This window comes from Rhamphochromis sp. 'chilingali' (genome assembly GCF_963969265.1).
Source record: "Rhamphochromis sp. 'chilingali' genome assembly, chromosome: 7".
NCBI lineage: Eukaryota > Metazoa > Chordata > Actinopteri > Cichliformes > Cichlidae > Rhamphochromis > Rhamphochromis sp. 'chilingali'.
In genome coordinates, this window is record NC_137934.1 from 13038829 (window position 1) to 13063472 (window position 24644).

General features: G+C 39.8%; 1 protein-coding gene across 2 annotated transcripts; it reads left to right on the forward strand.

The window, feature by feature from the left end:
- Positions 1–1199: 1199 nt before the first annotated feature.
- Positions 1200–24580, forward strand: hgfa (hepatocyte growth factor a). Of its 2 annotated transcripts, none has more exons than XM_080887824.1 (18): positions 1200–1381; positions 5084–5243; positions 5401–5513; positions 6099–6213; positions 11230–11372; positions 11538–11658; positions 11810–11928; positions 15004–15175; positions 15277–15428; positions 16355–16448; positions 17552–17691; positions 19488–19520; positions 19760–19868; positions 19970–20044; positions 20702–20839; positions 20994–21100; positions 21215–21348; positions 21699–24580. In XM_080887824.1, the coding sequence occupies exons 1-18, from the start codon at positions 1318–1320 to the stop codon at positions 21864–21866; spliced, it is 2157 nt and encodes a 718-aa protein (XP_080743950.1). In that variant the 5' UTR covers positions 1200–1317; the 3' UTR covers positions 21867–24580. The 2 variants fall into 2 exon arrangements, with proteins under 2 accessions (XP_080743950.1, XP_080743951.1); XM_080887825.1 differs by having other exon boundaries at positions 15295–15428; positions 21699–24579.
- Positions 24581–24644: the final 64 nt, after the last annotated feature.

Here is a 24644-nt window from a genome sequence, read left to right on the forward strand (position 1 = left end):
CAGGCGCTACGGTCTCTCAATCACACCACCACACAGTACTGACCCACACATACAGTTCTTACACACACACTGGACTTTCTGGACTTTGGTTTTGCACAACACTGGTCACTATATTCTTCATTTCCGGTTAATACTTGTACAGCTGCTGTTATTGTGTATATATTTATTTATATTTAGATTTCTTCATACATTCTTATATAGTTCTATATTGTGTATTTTGTTGTACAGTTATTTTATTTTCAACTTTAATTTATATATTTATCTTTATCTTATTCTTCCCAGTTAAATTTACCCTTCATTCTAATTTGTGTTGTACAGTTATTTCATTTTTAACCTTAATTTATATTTTATTCCTTCCTAGTTAAATTTACCCTTTTTAATTTTTCATATTTATTTCCTATCTTATTCATAGCCTTTTCCTTTTTTGTTTTCTTTAGGTCACGAGCAGTTGTCCAAGCATTTCACTACATATCGTACTGTGTATGACTGTGTACGTGACAAATAAAATTTGAATTTGAATTTGAATTTGAATTTGTATCATTTTATCTTTTACCTTAATCACAACAATTTAGCCATAGATCATGAATAAAGGTCCTCACCTTGGCCATGCAGAGTAGTGTTAGATCATAATTAGTTGCAGTCACGGATTTCTCAGCAGCAGATGGTCCAAGTGCAAAAGTTAGTGAGTTGTCTGTTTTTGGAAATGATGCATAAAGTATTTTTAAATGTAGCTACTAAAAAATTGTTAATAAATGAGTTTAATGTAGTCGAGTAATAAGTAGTTTATATGAACTTATAAATAAATAAAAATAGACTGCATCCTGCATGTCGATGGCAGATTAACAGCAGATCTATATAAAGCAATATTAAGTTATTTCTTTACAATTTATAAACTTCTTTTTAAAGTTAAAGGTTAAATTCTACACAGCAACCACCAAATGAGTTGCCAAAAACGGATTATATGTAACATTAATTCGTTTTTCTTTTCCTTATTTATTGGTTGACAGTAGAATGAATGTAATCCATTGCTTCCGTTTAAAATTGGAAATTAAAAAAAGAACGGCATCTGGTTTTAATTTGAAATGATTAACCGGAAGTCGTGCTATTTTCCCTGCTGCGCTTGACAGCAGAGAGACGCTGATAGTACAAACTTGAGAAAAAGGGGGTTGACCCGAGGACGTGTGGGTTTTTGGGAAGGTGACATCTGTGTGAGGAAGATAAGTCTTCTGCTCACCATCAGCCACTCAGAACTTCAAACAAGCTCCGAGTGCGTCGCTCTCTTAATCCGGATTCTAACTTGCACCCAAATCTTTAACCATGAGGACATACGTTTGGATTTATCAGGCTTTGCTCTGTGTTCTGCTCACTATTGTGGATACAGGTAGGACTTGAACGGTTCCAGTGGATGATAAATATCTGCACGAACTGGCTGAAATCTGATTGTTTTCCGTCTCTGCTTTTCATGCTTTCAAGTGAGAAATGAATAGAGAAATTGAGAATTAATTAGTGAGAGTGAAGAAACTTGCAGGGGAAAAATTAAAAGTTGGAAATGGGAAAGGTGGAGAAATTCTATGTTATTTTTTTTAAAAGGGGGATTCTGACAGTCGTGATTTTTGCTTGAAGTTTGTAGCTGCACTTCGTTTTGTACAAATAATCAGTTTTTAATTGCACACCATGACACTTCGTGCTATTGAATGACCTTGATCACAGACCTCCTTCAGAAAAGTTCCTGAGAAAATAATAATGACTTACGTTGTTGTTTTTTGGTTTGTTTATTTGTTGTTGTTGTTGGTTTTTAGAAGGAATCAACTTTTTATAACCTTTGCGCTCTTTAAGACTTTGAATGAAATCATCACTCTTTTCACTTTACCTGCTGCTCTAACAGCAAATAGTTCAAGAGTTCACATTGGTGTGATTAAAGTTTCTGTAATTAAGACGGGATCTACAAGTTTCTGCCTCCACATTGAGGACGTGCACGGTTCTAAATTCCAGCTTCAAACCCGTTCCAGCGCACTTTTTTGGAATGACTCTGCTTCTTTGTCATGAAAATCTTTCATTGGTCGTGGTCCTTTTAGTAATAGACACTCCTGTGTCTGTTGGGCTTATGCCAGCTATAGAGAGGATGCCAGACAGCCTGGGGTTCACACACGGCAACCGGTCTTGTAAACGAGCACCGTGCGGGCTGCTCCTATGTTCACCAAGCGCTGATTATCTGGGGGCTGTCCAGAGTCACATCCGCCCCGCTGACATCTGACCACTGAATCCGTAGTTACCACCTCCAGGGGTGCCGACCCTGACATCTGACCGGCCCGGAGGTGAGGGGAAAGTAATGCACGGCCCGGACTTTGGCTGGCCCTTTCGTGCGTTTCTAGAGAGAGAGATGGAAAAGGTGTGTGTGCGTATATGTGTGAGGGAGGGGAGGTGTGTGTGTGTGTGGAGGGTTTAACATCTGGCTGCTGAGCCCACTACCACATTTTGCGCTCTCTGAAGCAGATGTAATGTCTGCGTAATTCCCAGACAGAGGCGCACCTTTAACCTGTTACTTTCCTGTTGTTCATGTAATACAGATTTTCGTCTGCACTGTCCTAACATTTATATTCTTTATAATGATTATTATTATTACAAAGTGAGGTATTGTTACACAGGAAAGCGTGACTAAAACGCTTATCCAGCTGAGAGTTAAATTCTTTGCTCAAGGGCACCTAAGTGGAAGTTTCTGAGGTCAGAGTGTCGGCATTTCACCTTAGCTATCTGCATTTTTCAAGCTCAGCTAGATACTCCGAGCTGTTCCTCTAACCTGCAGCTGCCTCTTCTTATTAAATCTGATGTCTTTCACTCACTGAGCACCTTTTATTATAATCTTCAACCTCAGCAAATGTTTAGGATTTGGAGATAGCAGAAAGCTGAGTGCAAGGAGAGGAAGAGACTAAGTGAAATCTAATTGAGCAGCTTGGCCAGACATCAGGGCTGAAACAACACTGTGATGCGTGCCAGATGTGGTCCAGTGGAGCCCAAAAACATTAATAACACGTCCTCCCCGAAAACCATTTTCAACCACGAGGAGCCTCTAAACGCTCCACAGTTTACAATATCCTAAGTACACACACAGCGCCATGTGTCGGATCTTGGCACAGGAGCGTGTAGCTGTAATTCAGTAGCATAAGATCTTCCGGTGTGATTTATGTTGCACTTGCTCTTAATTGTAAACTCGAAACTATTGTGAGCAGACACACAACCCATCTAAAGATGTTCAGAAGCGTCTTTTACAGAAAGGTTTCATACCGCTGAAAGACGGGATCTTAACTTTTTCCAGTCCGTAAAAATGAATGATTTGCATCACTAGGGGGATTTAGGCTTTAAAATATGGTTTTGTCCTGCTTTTGAACCCAGTTGGAGCTCATATGCATCATGCCACATTGTTCCGATAGTAGAATTTCCTTTTGATGTACTTCTTTCTAGGAAAAAGCTCTCAACAAATGCCTATAAATAAAGCAAGAATGAATTGTGTATTTGAAGCGTTTCCATTTTTCCACATGAGCATCCAGCCAATTGCCAATAGCTGAGAGACTATGCATAAAATTTGATACATAAAATTTTACTATATTGTAGAAATTATGAGTGATGTTAAAGTTTTCCTATGACACAAGATCTGCCCCACCCCCCTTGGTTTTGTTTTTTTGGCTGCCCAATCTGCTCATTTAAAGCACCTCAGACTGATGCAGGGCTTTGCTTCCGGCCACTTTTCGTACTGATTTTTTATCCTGAAACATAACCTGACTTACCTGTTACTTCAGCTGAGGCTGCACATTGTATCTAAAGAATTGCAGAACAGCTGAGCTTGGAACAGCTCCGGACTTGCACAAAACACTTCAGTGTGTGGATGCTGACGTGCCAGCAAACACAAGGCTTGAAGCAAACTATATTTGAAGGATGTTTTCATCATCAGCTGGCCACCCAGTTTACTGGATGATGGGGAAATAATTTCATCTTTTCTCCCTGTTTGATGCCAACTCGCTGAAACCAGCAGTCACGCTGCCTGATAACCTCAATGGTGACACCATGAGAAAACTTTAGTTCTTGGCAGTAGCTCCTTAATAACAGCACTAATATTAGAGCAGTGCATGACTAAGGTTTTATACTTTGTTAATGAAGATGCAGTATAGAAACCAAGATCCCTGGCCCACATCAAAAACAGTGGTTACAAATTGGCATACACAATTTGTGATCCATCCGATTACCAGAACGGCCCAAATGCTATTAATACCCCTGAGTGGAGTGAGGCTTTAAATGCTAATGGCTTCAAAGAACAATGCCACCTCAATGTCTTATAAGCAGCTTTCACAGAGCTGAACATTGTGCATTCTCATACGAAGATATCTGTGACCAGTCTTCAGGTGCAGAACAAAATATGTGGTGCTAGAAGCTTTGTGTTTTCTGCTTGTAGTCCAAGCAGTACTGAGCATCACCTTTAAGTGGACCTTGGTTACAGGCAGGTAAATATTCAATGTAGACAACAAAAGAGGGATTACATTTGCCAGCCCTAAAATAGTATTATCCCCAGGGGTCATCGGACTGATGACTCCTGATGATGGGCTGATGGGTTCCCAGACTGACCATTGATTAAATCAGTCCTTGCCAGCCAGCACTTATACAGTGTTCACAAGGACGCCAATGTTTAAGGCTTACGTGCAGTCATATTAGAAGACCCTGAAAAAAAAATCTCTGGGGCAAAAGTAGTTGCCAGCTATATATTATCAAAGTCCAACAATAAAACAAAATTGGTTTACAAGTTAGATATGCAACTTTTATGGCGATATTAATGATATTTAACCTCTTAAAATCCAAAAGATGAGCAGTGATTTCATCTAGGGTTAAGGATAAGGTTTCAGCCAGATGCTAAACTATGAAATGTTGTCATTGTAAATTAAAAGCCTTGGCTTTTAATCGAGGATGCTTAAAAAGACGTTAAAAACCAAAGAGCAACTCCATTATGAGGTGATCCTTGGCGTAAACAGGCTTATTATCTGATCTAATGGATGTTTTAACATGTGCAGATCTCATGTTGTGTCCTTGTGTTTTGCAGGTTGCTGCAGAAAGTCTCGTCAGTTATTACAGAGGTATGAAAAGACTGAAAGCCACATGCTGGTTTGCACAGACTGTCCTCAGCTCCCATTGATACGAACCAGCAACTCAGAGGAACGCTGTGCCCGGAAATGCAAAGTGAAGAAAAACTTCAACTGCAGGTGAATTATATTTTGTTCCTGTGTTTATCTGATTTCCCGCACATGGTTTTTTTTATAACCAGGTTTCCTCAATCCTCTTGTTGTCCTTCTGGTATTTACACATTTTTCTTGTTTTATCAGTTGTTTATCTCTCAACTACTTCCTGGGTGTTTTTCAGAGCCTTTAACTTTCAACGGCACAGCAAGAAATGCCACTTGCTTCCTTTTGACCGTTTCACCAACAATGTGCAGAAGCAGGCCAGCATCAACTTTACTTTATACGAAAAAAAAGGTAAATGGCAAAGCCCCAAAAATAATTCGATGTAATTCGCTTTTGTTTTTTTGTTTTTTTCTCATGAGAACATTCAGGTGCGGGGAGGTATTTACACGGGCAAAATGTGTAATTGCTGATTGCTCCTCAGTTTTTTAAGTCTTTGGTTTCTCTGTTGATGCAATAAAAGGAACCGAGCCACCTCTCCCCCCCGCTGTTTAATCACCCCAGCGGGGAAAGTCGCATGCAAAAGCACGTCAAAGACCTAAGTGGAATATAAACAACAAAAAATCATTGCTTACAGTCAGAGCGCAAAGCTCTCTCAAGAGTCAGCTATGGAATCTAGCACTTTAGACTGTGCTACAGAATTTACAAAAGCTCCCCCCGGTGACATTTAATGAACTTTAGGGAGTCGTCTGTTTAGGGAATAACACACAAGCTGGGATCTACTAAATGCTGGCTGTGAAAAAACAAAAATACAAAATGTACCATATATGGGAAAATAAATTCCAGGAGGTCAAGGCTGTAAAGGCAAATTAACTTTTAATTGCAGGAATTATATCTGAATTAACACATATACTTTTTTATGCCTTTGCTGTTATTTAGATTACATAAGGGAGTGTATCACTGGCACCATGGACAACTACAGAGGAAGGAGGTCATGGACAAAGTCAAATATCACTTGCCAAGCTTGGTCAGATAATAACATCAATGAGCACACGTAAGTCATCTCTCTTTTTTTAAATTTATGCCTTTATTGGTGAGCAATCACAGATACAGAGAAGGAAATGCAACTGAAAGGGAGCAGCGCAGCCCCATCTGGAACCTACCATTTCGGCTGATGTGATTTACGCTATAATTGGGATGCTCCGAGTCCCGTCTTTTACACAGGGAAGTCAATAGCAAGTGCATTTTTCCATTCAGATCGTGTTCGAGGAAGAAGAGTTACTTGTGATGCCTTACTCAGCTGTACACCAGAGGGTTTTTTTTAAGGAAGAGAACATGTTAATCATTCACTTCCCCTTACCAGATTCTTGTAGATTTGAAACAACAGGCTTCAAAGCTTGCGTCTCTAATCTCCATGCTTCCACCACCTTCCTGGATGCTCCTTCTCTGTGTCTGACACTGAACAGGCCTCGGAAGCTGATTTATTGATGTTCAGTTCATCCCCTTGCACCTCTGGGGTTAAGGGAAGGCGGAGGCTCAGAGACAGTTGAACGTTTATCCAGAGTTAAGTCAGATTTCTTTCAACACATGTAGCCACCTCCTCCCCGGTGGGGCTGTTTATTTTTTTTGGAGCACTCCAGACCATCAGGTGTATCCCCGAAGATGTTTTCTCCCAGCACAGCAAGGCAAAATCAGTGAATTTGCAAAGATGGTTCTGTGCCAGGGCCTCATTAGTGGTGCTCGTTAGTTATAAGATATTTTAACTGCAGCTAAGGCGGCGGGGTGGGGGTAATAATAACCGTTTGAAGAAGTGCAGTGTGAAAAAAAGTAGAATGGAGGTAAAAATGAAAGAAAGAAGGTGCAAAGACTTATAGACTGAAGTCATGTTCTGTCTGATGTCCAGCTGAGCTCACAAAGCCACAATATTACTGAGAGAAAATACAAGGTCAGTAATACAATCAAGAGAATGAAATGTTGATCCATTTTTACCCCCCTTCTTCCACATTCCCCTTAAGTCCTATTTTCATTTCAAGAAGCAGTTATTCACATTCTGAATCCTTTGTCATTGTTTATTTGGCACATGGTCCCAGTCTCCTTCTCAGTTAGAAGGGGACTTCTACCGTTTTGACTTTCGGAGGGTCACAGGGAGCTTACTTAAGGAAGATTTAGTGGGTTACCTAACATGGGACTATCCCGCTGTGTGAGAATTACCACCATAATGAACCACGCACCATTTGAGTTTCAGGTAACTATTATTTTCACGCTTGACTGATCAGTGTGGGGCAGGGGTGATTTCTCAGGAGGTTCCCTTCCCGGAAAGGGACTTCCACCTGTTATCTATATTTAGTGTTTGAATCAAGGCTCCGAAAGAAATGTGCACTGATGTCCAGCCAAGCGTGGAGAATGGAATATTTTTCTTCGTATTAATAATAATAGATAATATTGTAATCATTTATCTGTACCCCTAGGGACTTTCTTTTGTTTTTCTACTAATTTTTCCAATGGGATGTCAGTGAATGCTCTCAGCTACAGGCACACGCATAGTTACAGCTTTGATTTATGATTTTCTTGAATGGAAAATATTTAGCATCTTTAACCTTTGAAAGTTTAACCTTTCAAAACATAGGGAAAAAGAGATTAGCAACACGCTGCACAGAGATTAATTATTCTAAAAAACAGGGAACTATTTTTCTGTTTTCGAAAACATTTATTTAACCTCCTAGGACCTGGCATCCATAAATGTGGACATCACATTTTGGGTTGTCTAGACCAAAATACTAAATTTTGCTCTACAAGGGCCTCATATCCACTTACGAGGACATTATACTGCCACTGTTCTACTGAAATTTTAAACAAATATCCTCATATGTGGATCTCATTTTTCTCAGAAACAAAAATCGGGTAAAAAAAAAAATTTTGGTAATTTTTTGTTTTTACATTCATCGGGTCCCAATATGTCCAAATATCAAAGAGAAATTAAAAATGCATGCCATGGAAGAGTTCAGGTCTTAGGAGGTTATCAGTGCGGTAGCTAAAATTGTTAGCTAATCATTTGGCAGCTAAAATTGTTAGCTAATCATTTGGCAGCTAAAATTGTTAGCTAATCATATGGAAACTGATAAAACCAGTGAGAGTAAAAAATAGTCTTTGGCTGAAATAGATAAAAGTATGCATTAGTAGTTGGCTAACAGTAGACCTATCCACGAAGTAAAAATTAATAGGCCTCAGTTAGAATGCTAAATGATACATTTCATGATAGTGCTATTATTAAAGAAAGACTGAACAAGTATGGCTAGCAGCTAAAATTATTAGCTAATAATATGGAAACCGATTAAACCAGTGAGAGTACAAAATAGTCTTTGGTTGAAATGGATAAAAGTATGCATTAGTAGTTGGCTAACAGTAGACCTATCCACAAAGTAAAAATTAATAGGCGTCAGTTAGAATGTTAAATTATACATTTCATGATAGTGCTATTACAGAAAGACTGAACAAGTATGGCTAGCAGCTAAAATTGTTAGCTAATCATATGGAAACCGCAGTGGTTTTGCAAAGGGGTATCTGAACAAACAACAAGACTTCTTAAAAGGCATCTGAGACCAAAGAGGAGACTTTGTCCAAAATGCAAGCTAGCAAGAAACTAGCAACAAAACCTCATACTGATTGTCAAGCAAAATGGTGGTGATGATGGGGGCTCTTGAAGCCACAGCACCTAGGCACCTTGCAGGCTGCGACTCAACTATGAACTTCTCAGTATATCAATTAATTCAAGAGTCAAATATGAGACCATCTGTATGACAGCCAATGCTTGTCTGAAACAACAACAACAATCTGAAGCATAGCCGCAAATCTACAACAGAAAAGCTGAAAAAGAAAAAAAAATCAAGGTGTTACCATGGCCCAGTCAAAGTCCAGATCTCAACCTGAGTGAAATGCTGTGGCGAGTCCTTAAGAGAGCTGTACATAAACTGCAAAACTCAATGAAGTGAAGCAACACTGTAAAGAAGGGTGAGCCAAAATTCCTCCACAACAATATGAGAGACTGATAAAGTTATACAGAGTTGTTGTTGCTAAAGGTGGTTCTGCAAGCTACTTAATGGTGGAGTGTAGTTAGTTTTTCACAAGACTGCATAGATTCTTGTGACTACAGTGAGTTTGCTTACCATACAAATTGGAAACAGAAAAATACAGCTGTGCATGGTTGATTTAATTATTAATTAATGAGCAATGCTGTAGGCGTAGATGTGCTGGTTCACAGATGTTGTCACATTTGGATAGCGTCAGGCCAAGCCAGACTAAGCTGTAGCCATATTTAAAAGATGAGACTGAGTTCTCATACCCTCTCTGAAGTAGCAAATTTCTTTAATTTTATATCATTTCCTTTCGGCACAGAGTTTCCCGTTGCACCTTGCTTCCAGAAGTAATTATTTATGCACAAAGATAAATTGTGTCTTGGTCTGCTTGCTTTAATCTCCGACTGCTTTATTCTTCGGATGCTCTAGTACTAAATCACAGCATTGTTCCACCAGGTGTGGGTATTGATAGACATTTTGCAGCAGTTACTTCAGGTCTAGATTTCATCTTGAGCGTTATCCCAAATCCAGCCAATATGTTTAGTCGTCCCCGAGAATGAAGCATGTGCACATAGTGTCTGCCTGTGCTCCGCTGGGAACAGATTTTGGCAAGGAGATGAATAGCTGGTCAACATCTGTTAGCACAACATCATTATGACTAACTTGCTCCCATGCTGGGTCCTTTTTACGGAGCTTCAGCAGATGCAGACTTTTCTTTCTTTTTGCAAAGTGAGTAACCTTGTAATTCCATTTATAAATTAAGGATGTTGTATTATGATCGAGATACAGTCTATTGAGCTTTTGATTTACACTCAGCAGATGTGAGTTTTGGCCCGTGGAAACTGCTGCTTTGGAGGGGAACAAGTGTTTTTGTTTTAGTTTGGGCTACATGCATAAGTGAGAACTTGGTGTATGGCCTGTTATATTTTGACACATGTAGGTAAAACTATGCATTTTAATGGTCCTCCCTTTCGTTCTCCTTTGCACTCAGCTTCTCTTGACCAAGTCAGATGCCTGTGATTTCTCCCACCTCTGGGCTGACTGATGTTGTACATTATTAGAGAAATCTTGCATAAGCCTCTGGGCACAAAGGGGAAAGCAGAGCAGACTCCCTTAAGAGTCATTGCCTGAGGTAGTTTTTAGACAAGCTGCTAAAGGGAGGGTGGCCTCTACCTCTTTTACTTTTTTTAATTGTTCCTGCAAGTTGTTTCTTACGTCATTAGTTAAACAATGAACTTATTCCCTTTTGCTCACTCCATTAAGATTTTTGTGTGTACTGGAATCAGTCTCTTCACTTGTTTCTTTTCACCTTTTCTTCTGCCTTGCTTCAATGTCTCCCTGGGTGGGAGGGGGGATAGTGGTCGGCATGTATCAGGGAGTTGCTGACATACCGGCTTTTGGTCGCCTTGCCACGAAAGAAGACAAATTTCCCACACTGTCGATTTAGTATGGGAATCCCCGGACTGTACAGACTTGCTTGGACGGTCCGGGTTCTGTTTCTTAAAGTCTTGTTCACTACATGGAGCCATTGGGGATTAGGTTTAAACATGTTCACAGGGCAGCCAGCAAAAGACCTGCATGGGATGCTCCAAGTGGTGCATAACGGTGTTCTGTGCTATTGGAGATTGCTGTGCTGTGACAGTTTCGCTGCTTCATACTTGAAGGAGGGGAGATGTGGTTGGAGTCACTAAGGTGATTGTGCAGGAGGTGCAAATCTGGCTAAAGCAGGCATATTGATGCCTTATTTGCATAAGATTGCTGCGAGAGGATGTAAAATGTAACCCGGTCTTGCTATCGTATTTCACAGAGCGGAGGCATACGCCGTAATGTAAATGCCTTTTGAATTTATTTGGGTTGTTACTGAGAGCACTAGCGTGCAGGTGTGGTACTGTAAACAAAACCAGAGCAGTCAAGTGTGCAAGTACTCCCAGAAATGTATTTATACAGCTTACAGTATCAGGTAACACTTTCAGTTATGTGTGTCTACACCCCTGTAGGTTTTATCCAGATAGGTACCCAACGCAAGACCTGAGGCACAACTTCTGTCGGAATCCTAACAACGATCCCGGTGGTCCGTGGTGCTACACCACAGATCCCAATGTACGAGCTGAGGAGTGTGGCATACCACAGTGTTCAGAAGGTGAGACCCATGAAGTATTAGCACTAGAAAATAAGATTTAAACAAATAAAACCAAAGGAGATTTATCCGTTGCGTGGTTCATTTTTTTCTAAAAGACACGATTCTTTTTCGATTTCCTTCATAGGCAAAAGAACATTTTGATAACTGTTGCTTCTTTGTTGACAGATGTCTGCATGACATGTAACGGGGAGGATTACCGGGGCAAAATGGACCATACAGAGAGTGGCAAAGAGTGCCAGAGATGGGACTCGGCAAGGCCTCACAAACACCCCTTCCAGCCCAAGAAGTAAGCTGCAGATCACATAGTAATCTTTCTCACAGATAACAACAGCACACATCCATGACACAGGCTTAAAAAAGAGAGGTAAATCTCATGATTTGTTATGGCTTACTTAAATCCACCTTCTTTTTTTAACATTCTCTGTCCCTCTTTTCAGGTATCGGGACAAAGATTTAAAGGACAACTACTGTAGGAACCCGAATAACCGCCTCCGTCCTTGGTGTTACACCATGGATCCCAAAACTCCATGGGAGTACTGTAACATCACTGTGTGTGGTAAGAGACTGTGCACTGTATATACTCCAAATCTGAGGCTAGGGCTTTGAGGACAAAGTCTTCAAACAAACTGAGAGCAACAAATTATTGTTTTACTCGGATTTATGACTTTATATTGGTTCAAAATGCATTACCCTTGCAGCATTTATGTGTCACACATGTAAGAATGTAATACAGGATTCAGAAGTGAACATATGATTGAGCAAGCTTTGGTTTTTGGATTTGGTTTTTACCACAAGCAAGTTGTTTAAATGTTCAACAGGGAATCGATACATACAAGTTTTGGTGTCTTTGGAGCAGTTGTGGTCAACTGAGCTAAAAAAAAAAAATGGTCCCCTTCTCCCCAGCAAAGTCTCAGGAGACTTTTGTTTATCCGGATGGTGTTTTCATGTGGGCGTTTGCTCCAAGTCATTCTACCTCAGCAAGGGACATTAAATAGGCTGTTTGCAAGAGGGCAGTTATAACTTCACAAAGCTTGAAGTGTTTTACTGAAGCCATTTAGGGCTATAAAGTGGAGGACTACAATAGAGGCTGTTATGCCAAAATACCGCACATTGCAATCGGAAAGTCTAAAAGTTGTTTCAGTGGTGTAAACATTGATTGCAAAATGATGCAATTTTATAGAGAAATTAGAGAAAAGACCTGAAATAATGCACAAAGAGCAAAACAGTTGCATATGCTTCCTTACAGGGCATGTTGGGTAAAGGGATGATTTGTTGAACAGGAGAATGATGGATGTGAATTATATTGCGTGGCCATAAAAGTAACACTTTTTTGGTGGGCTCTTATTTTGATGCCTTAACTTTCACATTATGGCTGTTGCCATCTGCCGTGATTTCCCACAATCCAAGATTAGACAAGAGATCGTAGTTTTACGCTAGCAAAGCACATTCGTATGAGTGCATCTAACAGACAGTAGTATCTTTGTTCTTGGTGGTAAATACAATATACTTAGAACAGACTTCTTGTACAGTCTTTTAGTACAAGTAAGCACACTCCGAAACATATTTGTTGTCAGATATTTGCATAAAGATTATGTTAAAAAAAAAAGGTCCTCCCAAACTCTAGCAGACAGATAGAAGTGTACTTGGCACCTGTTTGTGGCTTACATCGGCCAAGCCCCTTGTAATGCATAACCTTGAGCCTTTATACAATTTAAACAGATGAGCAGCACGGTGGAATCGTTGCCTCACAGCAAGAAGGTCCTTCCACCGTCAGGCCGGGGTCTTTCTGTGTGGAGTTTGCATGTTTTTCTCATGTTTGCATGGTCTTCTCTCCGGGTACTCTGGCTTCCTGCCTCAGTCCAACGACATGCAGTTAGTGGGGTTAGGTTAATTAGTAACTCTAAATAGCCCATAGGTGTGAATGTGAGTGCAAATTGTTGTCTGTCTATGTTAGCCCTGCAGCACTGGCGACCTGTCCAGGGTGTACACTGCCTCTCGCCCTAAGACAAGTGGGACAGGCTCCCCCCCATCCCCTCGGCGAGCCAAAGAGAATAGATGGATGAATGGAGTTATATTTTTAAAAAAAGGCCCATATATTTGTCACAAAGGGGAAAATTATATATATAAAGTTTGTTTTTGTTTTTTTACACCAGGCAGTAAACATGACGTTAAGCATGTTAACATGTGTGCCTTTGACTGATTCATTTTTGGACCCAGGAATTGCAGTTTTTGGCATCTTTGCGTTGCCTCCAGAAGTTGGATCTAAAATGTTAAACAGTGAGCTTAAGAGGTGCTAGTAGAGATATTTGCTTTGACAGTTCCTACTGATTCCAGGTTTTGCACTAAGGAAACCCTTCTGGGGTCATTCTCTGATCAAAAATGACTGTCCTGGAAGATGGAGAAGGTGGAAATCTGAGTGATACTAGGTATGAATGTGCATTTTATAACAGACAGGTATAGCTAACTGGGTTGTGCAGATGAACCATTTGCCCAAAGTCTTCTCCAGGGGCCTGGGTTATAGTCCACGCTGGACCCTTTATTGCACGTTGTTCCACCCACTCTCTCTCCCTATAAATATATGTATATATAATTCAGTAATTAAAGTATGTGTCTGTTATACACTGTTGTATTCTGGATGTTAGTTAAACTTTTTTTTTTTAGTTTTGTCCCATACGGGGACAAGTATATATAACATGTTGCCTTTATATATAATTGAAAAGACAGAGGGAAAATGAAATCAATGGAAATTAGAAAAGATGTTGCGAAATTGGAGAATTTGCATTGAAATATTCCCATATGCACACCCACAACCTCACAGAGCATCTCTCTTTGTCTCTGTCAGACACATACACGCATTGACTTTACTGTACAGGTTATGATTTACAGCGAGCATCTGCATTTGTCCAGATGTGTGTATCCCTCAATGCCTGCCCTTAGAAAGATAAAAACCACTGACCTGTGCTACACTGTGCACACAGATACTGGCATGCATTACATCAAGCCAAAGAATCCTTTTGCACACGCCTTCTCGTTTCAACCTCGAAACATTCCCTCGCCTCCTCCATCTTCCCCCATCCCATTTGTCAAAGGCTAAAGAAACAAAGACAGAAATCTGGAAATTGCTCACTGTGTAGTGCTACCCCTGCACTGCTATGCGGAACACCAGAATTCCATCTAAAGATGTTTGGAATAGTCTGCCAGTGGATAATATCGACCAAATCAGACTGGGTTTGTTGCCATTTTCTTTAGTTGGCCTGCAATAGAGAAATTCACAGGAATCATAATGTCAGTGTTTAATTTTGAAGCAAAGGTATAAATAAGATCAGGCTTCGAGCTCTGCGACTTGTTCTGTCAGCAAGTTAACCAACTTCTCATTGTTGTGGATGTCCATACGTGAAAGAATGTCAGGCACCACTGGTATGAACACACAGTAAGTTTCTATTACTATACAAGCAGGGGGAAGGGCTACTGTTTTTGATCATCTGCCTCTAGGTTAAACATGACACATTCTTGTAGGGATTAATATTCTCCTCCTTCTCTTCCTCCCTCATTCCTGACTACAGTTTGCTTTTTCAGTGACTTTCTCTTTTTTTGCATGCTTCCACCTTACAATGACATTTATCTGTTTCAGGTTCAGACCCTACCGAGGACTCCGATGTTGAAGTAACAACTTCCTGTGTCCAGGGAAAGGGCACAGACTACCAAGGCACAATGAATGTCACCCCGGAAGGTGTGACATGCCAGCGCTGGGATTCCCAGTTCCCACATAGCCACTCATTTCTTCCGCAGAACTACAAATGCAAGTGAGTAACAGCTGCTTCATAGCTGCTGACAACATGGATTCACTTCTCTCAGGAATGTCAAGAAGAGTACTTGATCATTGGCATCATCATTTAAATTGTAGTTTGTGTGTGTGTTATAGAGACCTCAGAGAGAATTACTGTCGCAATCCTGATGGTGCAGATTACCCATGGTGCTTCACTACAAACCCTAATCAGAGGATAGCCAATTGCACCCACATCCCCAGATGTGGTGCAGAGGCTACACAAAAAGCAGGTAAATTCTATGAAAATTAATTTCTGAGAATTGCTCAGTGTTTTGGGGAATGCAGTTGTTTGCTTTGTATAAAAAAGGGAGTAACAGCAAGCACAGCCAATCGTGTTTATTTAGTGTTTTAAAAAATGTATTGTAAAAACAACTTAGAGTCTTGTCATCACTTTTGAGTAAAGGTTATGGCTCAAAGCCCGGTTCATTTGACATAAAGCCAAAATCGGCTTTGTTAAATCTTTTTTTGTTATATCAGTTTAAAGAAATACATTCTAAAGTGTTCAATGTTGTTGCTTTTAGACAGGGCCAGATTGCTTTCTTCAGTCTTTAATTTTGAGAATATATATTTGCAAAAGTGTCGATCTTTTCTTCTAAAATTACTAGAATATTTTAAAAGTAAATAACAAAGTACATTCAATCAATTACTAGGAAATTTCCATGTTGAATTCCAAACTACAGATGTTTTAAAAGAGATGTCATGCTTTTGTAAAGTAGAAGAATACTGCTCTCATAAGACTGAGCCACTTGGCAAAGGGCTGCCCAACGAATTCCATTTCATGCAAGAATAACAACACCAGACTTTGGCAATAGCTGCTCGTTGTCATTTCCCATGTTTCTCTGCTTTGCATTTTGTAGAACACACACGTCTCAAAGCAGCCAGTCAGTTTGCAACTAAAGACCCTTCTCTGATTCTATTTAAGACCAGAAATAATGAGATTTGGGAGACACCGTTTACACAGAGACCCATAATATTAAATGGTCCAAACCACAAAGACAAGCATAGACCCAAATTCTTTCTCTGTCTCTGCAAGTACATGAATTTGTGTTTGTGAGTATTCCACCAACATGAAGAGGTGTTTAACCAGCTGTTGGGCTCACTAAGCTTCAGCGCTTTAACAAAGTCATCTGAATAATTTTATCCTGTTCTATCTCAGAGTGTTATGAAGAGAATGGAGAGACTTATCGGGGCACTTTATCCATAACTCGATCGGGGATTCCCTGTGCAGACTGGTCACATCACATAAACAGGTAATGAAATAATTTGTTCTGCAAAGACTTTTGTTGCATTTCTGTTGTTGGCTCCCAGTGCAACTCCAGCCGTACCGAGCAACCCTGCAACTGTTTCCTAGAGAGATTGACATTCTTTTCAGCTCACTTGATGAGTGTTTGTTGATAACTTAGCTCCCATTGCCTTGTGAAAATCCCTTTCAAATGAATGAGGCTAAGCACTGAAAACAAACAGCAAGAGGAAATCAGGGGTTCCACAGGGGTCAATACCAGGTCCAATTATTATTCATCTAGCTGACGAGAGGAAACCCGAGGGTGCTCTCAAAGTGACCCATACTGGGGGAAAGACTGCCCGCTCCAAGGCCGTTACTTCACGCTGAAGTCAGCCTGTTGGAATTACTTAATTTACAGGAATTTTAAAAGCCAAAATGGCACAGACAGATGGACATGTTCCAGAGCCGACCCTTGACCCCAGGAAGTGCTTTCTTAGGAAAGTAGATCAAAGCCAATCAGCTCCCTCCCGTAGAATGCAGCCAGCGAGTCTACTCTGTTCAAGGCTCAGGGTCATACTAGGAAACATGCTCAGAGCTACAACATTGTTTAACATTCTCCTGGGAAGTAGAATTGTCTTCACCCCCTTACAAATTATCAGTTGATTAGAATCCTTTTTGTGTGCGCGTGTCTGAACTCTTACCAAGTAACTGTTTTTTTACGGGTATTGTGGATGGCTTAGATGACACACAATTAGATATAAATTCCTACAAATCAGAAGCAAAACTGCATCATTCCATAGAGGATGTGGTTCCTGCTGGTCTGAACCCTGCTGAACGCTTAGACTGCATACTTTTGAACTCCCATGAGCACTCTTCGCAAAACTCTGCGTTTCCTTCTACAGGCTAAGCAGCAAATGTTGAGGATTCATTGCATTATAGGAGAGCCAGAGTCAGAATTTTCTAGGCATTCCATGGTTACTTTCGTGTGTATGTAATATATGTGCCTGACAGCATTTGTGCAACTCCGTGTACACATGTGCCCACCTTTATGCGATATGACCCAGTATTAGTTTTTGTCTTTCTGCAAAATAACACATGGGATATGATAATCTGTATTTGTGTGTTTTACAGTGGGGATTCTCACTCTACGGTGTCCCATGTAGGGCTGGAGAAGAACTACTGCAGGAACCCAGATCGCGACAGACACGGCGCTTGGTGTTACACCAGTCCAAATAACCGCCTGGCCTGGGATTACTGTAAACTAAAACACTGTGAGTTCCTTAAATAAACATTTACCCTATGTAAGTTTCGGTAAGTAGATAATATCTGTGTTTACCCAAGTAGAATGAGAATGAAAGATATCTGTGTATGTGTGTATGTAAATGTGTAGTCAGCCAATATCTGATAAGCTTTGAGAGCCAAAGACCAACAGGACCACAACTCATCCATACTAATACTAAATACTCACACATACTAAACAAGTGTGATATAACTGTTGACTTTCCAGAACAGATGGATGTTTATTATATCATCCGGTGGTTTGGAGGCCACAGCTTTGAAGCCACAAATATTTAATTTTGCCATATTGGGCTTTTTGATGTTGGATGTGATGATATTTGGATGAGAAGGCAGACCTGCAGAGCTGCCAGCTAACACTAGCTTGGTTTGTAATTGGTTCTGTAATTCACTATATTAAATGAGATGCTATTATTTGGCTAATGACAACAAGCTTAAAGTAAAAACTATGTACCCGAGTGACTTTAACTGCAGCCAAACCCAAACATAGCAAAACAGCATCATTTCTGGCAGCCAACTCCTTCCTAATGCTTACATTTAAGTCATAAATTTGATGTTTATAACTTGGGTAATATATAAAAAGAAACACCGCCATACAGTCAGTGTAAATGTTAGCTATTAGCCATCAAATCATTTTCATTCTTTGCTGTAAATGTGTTTATTTTAGCTTCAAAGTTGGGCATTTAACATGGGAGTGTATGCTTGCACAATGTAATAGATGGATCACTTTTGAAACCTCAAGATGAGTGATCACCATCTTGGTTATGAAAAAAGATGTGATTATAAAGGGTGGGTCTGACTTAAACCACAAGCTTATTGGCTAAAAAGTTTTAGCTAATGACTTTCTGTACTGGGTTCATTTTTCATACCCAGAAGCTACATCCATGTTTTGTACCCTCTTTGGCCTTTGCGGATTGATTGGCTTTCTGAACCTGTCTTAAGTGGCCATTAGAGCAACTGCAGTTTTTGGCACTTGGGCATTACCTTCTTTTAAAAGCTTTAAAGGCTGCTTAGGAATATATGTCCCTATTTAATTTTGTGCTAAGCTAACCAGCAAGGCTGTGTTAGGTAGCCTGTAACACCCAGGAGAGAAGCATTGCTCGCAAATCAATAACATGGCTGTCTTTAAAGGCAGAGAAGCTTGTTATGAAACTGAGGGGTACTAAATGTGCTTCCTTTTTATCAAACAAAGAAGAAGTTTTCAGAGCCTTTGGGACTGTTTAAATGGGACATCTGAAAGAACATGTAATGACATTTAGAACAGAAGAAGTGCTGATATGTGGGTGTAGTACATTGAAATAACACAAGTGATTTAGCTTCGTAGCGTTTACTGACTTCAACCAAAATATCATAATTGTTTTCTTGCACAGCTTTCTGGGCGGCTTACGTAATCTGTTCGCTGTGGTTTAGTCCAATTGGCAGAGAATACACGATGCTCAAACAGCAAACAGATGCGAAAGTCTGTTGCCATTTCATTTGAGAAAACACACACTTGGGCCACTGGACCCTGCATGTTCTTTGGCTGGTTTCAGTGAAGCTGCATTGAATATTTTCCATAATGTAAAACACGTCTTCCGTGAAGTTTTAAGGTCTCGAGCAAATCTATTTGTTGCGGTTGCTGACTAATATAGCCTCCAGCAATTATTTAGATCCAGAGATAAGCCTTTATAAAGTATAAAAGGCTGTCATATTTACTCAGGTTTCATGTTTTGTATGTTCCCTGCTGCTGTGGGGTGTATGTTCATATTGTACTTTGCTTTACTTACATCAGGTGATTCAGCTACAAAGGCTCCTCAGACAAATAGTGAGTATGTCTTTTTCTTTCTTTTTACCAAAAATGGTCCTCTTTCTCATGTGCTTATCTCTGATCTCCTTCCTTTCCTCTGTAACTCTCTCTCTCTCTGTAGATCAAGTCAGTCTGTTGATATTTACCTAACTGAACAAATAGTTTCCTTTTGAAGTTTTGATAAATATTTTCCAATGGAAATGTTAAAAAAACTACATCTGTCTAACACACAGTATCAATTATATCTCCTTGCTTAGTTCAAACGAGGCCCAAGATATCATGCTTTGTGCACATAAACACCAGAATAGTTGGAGGACATCAAGTGCGAGGTACAGATGGCAGCTGGGTTGTAAGCATCCAAAGACAGTAAGTGTTTTCCAGTCTTTGTTCTTTAGAAGCCTAGACCTTCATCCATGTTTATGCTGTGTACTGTGATTGATCCATTTTTCCTTCTTACCTTTTCCTAGGAAGGTCCATTTGTGTGGTGGCTCACTAATCAGAGAGAACTGGGTTTTGACAGACCAGCAGTGCTTCACCTCCTGGTAATTTCTCTCCCTTTTCAGACTTTACTTTACTTTCTTTCTTTAAAAATGCTTCCATTGCTGCTTCTATCTATAATTGCTTAAAGGCTGCACAGCGTACTGCCAGACAGACTTGACCTGAGATAGGGACCGCATGTTTTGGACTGCTGTTTAACCTGCAGTTGCTTATGTCAGAACTAATCATATTGTCCTTTTGCAATGTCTCTGTCATGTGTAGTACTGGCTTTGATTTAAAAAAAAAAGATCCCTTTTTTCTGTAGTAATCTGCAATGCTGCAAGTAATACATATGGTGTAGATCAGCAGCTTTTAGCAGATATTTTGATTTAGCGGGGAGCCTCGAGGTGCTTGAGGCCTTGCCTTTTTTTTGGCTTTTTTCTCTATGAAAAAAATACACATTTGCCATTCAGGAAATGTTATTTTAAGAAAGTAAGTGTATTTTTGAAAAATATCAAGAGCTAGTGGAATGTGTTAACTAAAAAAAAAAGTAGTATTTGTAAAGACAGTTTTGTGAGATTTGTTTAAAAGAGAGGCTGCTCTAGATCTGGGCAGGATTTCCTATTGAATCCGGTCAGTTGAATCATCGTTTGGCTGTAATCCACTGTACGACTCAAAAAAACTGTATGACTCTGTCTTACACTGACTCTTGTAATCATCAGCGTTCCAGATCTCCGGGATTACAGTGTGCAGGTCGGTCTGCATCACCTCGATGAGTCTAAAAACCGACCGCGACTACGAGTCTCTCGCCTGATCTGTGGCCCAGACGGCTCCAACCTAGTAATGTTGAAGCTAGCAGAGTAAGTGCTCAGTTAGTGGCTAGTGTCAGCTGATTTATGCTTCTAGTTAAAGAAAAAGACAGTGATAGAAAATACTGTGAGTGCTTTAAATTTAAAAAGAAAGGTCGTGCAACTTGCTTTGGCTTTTATTTGTGATGATTTCTGTTGGTTCTAGTCCTGCCCCTGTGTCTGAAGGTGCATCCACCATTCATCTTCCCGTGAAAGACTGTCGCATCCCTGAAGGCACCAACTGCACCATGTATGGATGGGGGGAAACCAAAAGTACTGCCTTCTTTCAACCACATGCTGTTTTCCATGTTATTTTTTAATGACAAAAAAACCCACTGTTCCTTTTACAAATTGCTTATTGTGTTTTTTGTATCCTTCTCTGTGCAGATACTGGACACGATGAAGCCCTTAACTCTGTAATCATGCCGATGGTGGACAACGACATGTGCTCGCACATCAAAGAAGACGCCGGGGAAAGCAGAATATGTGCTGGCGGGAAAAGGGGAGAAGGCGTGTGTGATGTAAGGATCTCAAATCGCCAAATGCATCCTGAAGCAAAACAACATGGATGTGAACTGAATGCTCGGTGCTTAAAGGATCATTTCACCACAATTGTGTAACAAACACCATTTATTGGAACTACTTTCTACTGAAGAAATAGTTCCCTTTGTTGAGCAGCAGGTGTTTTAAAGAGCCAAATAACACCTAAGCCTTTTGAAGCCAGTAAGGCTTAAATGGAAAAATATGTTTGTTTTGTGGGTGAACTGATATTTTAAGCATTATATTATTATCATTATTATTATTATTACTATAGACTTGCTTTGGTGTAATTATTGCTAATCCACAGTCTGTCTTTATTTTGTTCTTGCAGAGGGACTACGGTGGCCCACTGGTTTGCCAGGAACATGAGCGCAAAGTCATAATTGGTGTGAGCATCCAAAGGACAAAATGTGCCTCATCACAGCCAGCACTTTTTGTTAATGTTGCTTTCTACTCAGAGTGGATATACAAAGTCTTCAGACTTTACCCGAATGTGTAAAGAAACTAATGGAGTGGTGTGAAAAGCAACCCACAGGGGACTACCATAGCTTGCAAGAGCTGACAGAGGAACTTGGGCCACAAATCTCCAACATGGATTATTGGGTGGCATACAGAAAACGACTGTATGATAGTGACAAGTTTGGATTTTATGGTGGAATCTGTCGCCATCTGTAGATGACATAAACTAGAAATTGGAGACTGGATGCATCTAATTGGTTCTCACCCATTCTTCGATTTTGCAAATGAGGAGATCTCGGCATTTTCGAAATCAAAGTCTTGTGCACATAAACGGAGTGCAAATTGTTTTTTTTGACATGTTCAGAATTTCTGAAGCCATGCAAACAATGACAGTGAGGAGGACACTTGTGATTCAGTATTATCTCCTGGAATATACTTGAACCCAACTCTTTGGTGGTTATCACTTTAGGTAGCCTTCATTGACTGGGACCTTTTCTTTTTTTTAGATGAAGAAGAAGAATTTTTTTAAGTGTCGAGCTGGTCTTTTTACCTTAAACACAAGCGATGTGGATTGACATAAATGTGGCCTTCATGACATAAAAAGGTACTTATCTGGTATTAAGGTGATTATCACAGCAACTAAAGGTGTCCATGTCCCAGAAAAGAAAATATATGCATGAAAATGTCATTACAATCTGCCTATTATGTTCCCTTTGTGAAAATAGCCTTTCAGCCTGGCAGTGCTAATTGTGTGCAGTAGCTGAACTACCTTTTCCCCAGTTAGCTGTAACTATTAGTTTTCCCCATGAGAGGGTCTAAGTAAGACTGAGCAAACCGCTCCAAATCTTATGCTAATATTTGTAGCATGAGAGAAAGAAGAGCCATGCCAAATATAACATGGCTATTTGGTCTCCAGTTTGGAGGGAACTGTGGCCCCTGGCGGGCTGTGTGTGGTCAGTAGGATATTTTATAGGTTTTGGGGTTTTTTTGTTTCATGGAAAGCGACTCTGTATGTGGATACCTGCAGATTTGTTTTGTTTCTGCTGTGCTGTATAAATTTATAGGTCTTATAGATCTGGAATATTTTTGGGTCACTCGGTAATGTCAGATTGGCTTATTTGTGCTTAAGTATGTTTAATATTTAAAGAGACTGGTTGCTTCTAAGTAATGTATATTTATTTTTCTAAATGAAAAAAACTGTTCCAAAACGAATTTGTAATTCCACATGATATTTTGATGATAATTTCTTGTTTCGAAGAATTACAGACTTTTAAATAACTGTGGCGTAAACCTGACATTTAAATAACACAGACCAGAGCAGAATATTAGGTACAATATGCCTCATATGGCCAAACTTTAAAATCAAGGATCTTTGTTTCATGGTATTATTTTGCCCACAGGTAAATTTTGAATCTAGGAGGATGGGGGATATTTTCTTAAGGCAGTGATAGTTGAAATGGGGTGAAGGAGACAGACTACAATTTAAGTTCACATTCACTCCTACAGCCAATTTAGCATCTCCAGTTAACCTAATATGGAGGAAGAGGAAGCTGGAGCACACGGCGAAAACCTACTCAGGTACAGGCTGGCTGGTTGATTTGAACCTGGGATGTTCTTGCTGTAGCACAACTACTGCAACCACTCTTCTATACTTTATTTTAGCTCATAAAAGGACCTGACAAGAGACAAGAGTTGCCGATTAATCCAGTTTTCGCTCATATTAATAAAGCTTCTTTGGGCTGATCCCTTATAAGGGGTCACTACAGCGGATGGATATGCATATCTGATTTGACACATTTTCCTGCACCCTCTGAGGGATTTGTGTGTCCTCTCAAGCTCAAACCAGTGATCTTTTGTCTGTTAGGTGAATATGTTAGTCACATTTTTTTCTTTAACATTGATATTAGTTATTAATGGTGTTCCACGCAAAGGGATAAACAAGATGAACAAAATCATCAGGGGAGGGGAAAATCCCTACATGAAAAATCAGAGCATAATTGACTTTTGACACTTTCAACTTAGCATTACACAGATTAGAAAAAATAAATATGTGGTTTGCTTACAAGACTCTCATTCCCACAACTTTAGAATAACCAGAACCTAACCTAATGATGCCCCAAGTGGCCTTGTGTTTCTCAGCTATCAGCAGCAAAGTAGCTGTGGGGATGTTTGTGCATGTCGCAACAGCATTTAAAACCTAAAATTCTAACTCTCAGTTCTAAGATAACTGCTGTAAATATCATGTTGGAAATGTTACAGTAGAGTCACAAAAAATGATATATTTGGCTGTAAGTCAATGGGTTTTATGTTCTAACCAGTGAGTAAGTCATTTGGCCAGGATTCACAGGAATTCTTGTAAAGAAACAAACGGTATTCAGTATCATTGTATGAATGCAAGCCTTTAATAGTCTCACACAGGTTTCCAATCAAAGTGAAGGTCTGTAAAGTGGCTAATTTATGGAAAGGTAACTTCCTGAAAGGCTGATTAAACAGCTAAAACCAATACTCATGTGGCAGATCATGAACCACAACGAATGCTCTTAAGGTGCCGTTGCTGTTATTTAATTTTCCCTAATATAAAAAGCCTCATACAAATTGTAATTTTTGTAAATATCATACTTGAGTATTTTTATTCCTTGATCATTCTGTTCAAATGTTTGTATACTGTAAAATATAACAGCTGCTATTTTGTGTTAGTGATTTGTTTCATATTGGTGATCTTTCCCAAAATTTGTAACCCTTTGTAATTTTCCTATTTTAATAAACACCTTAACATTACACTAAGCTGTATCCGTCTTAGCGCTTGACATATTCCTTT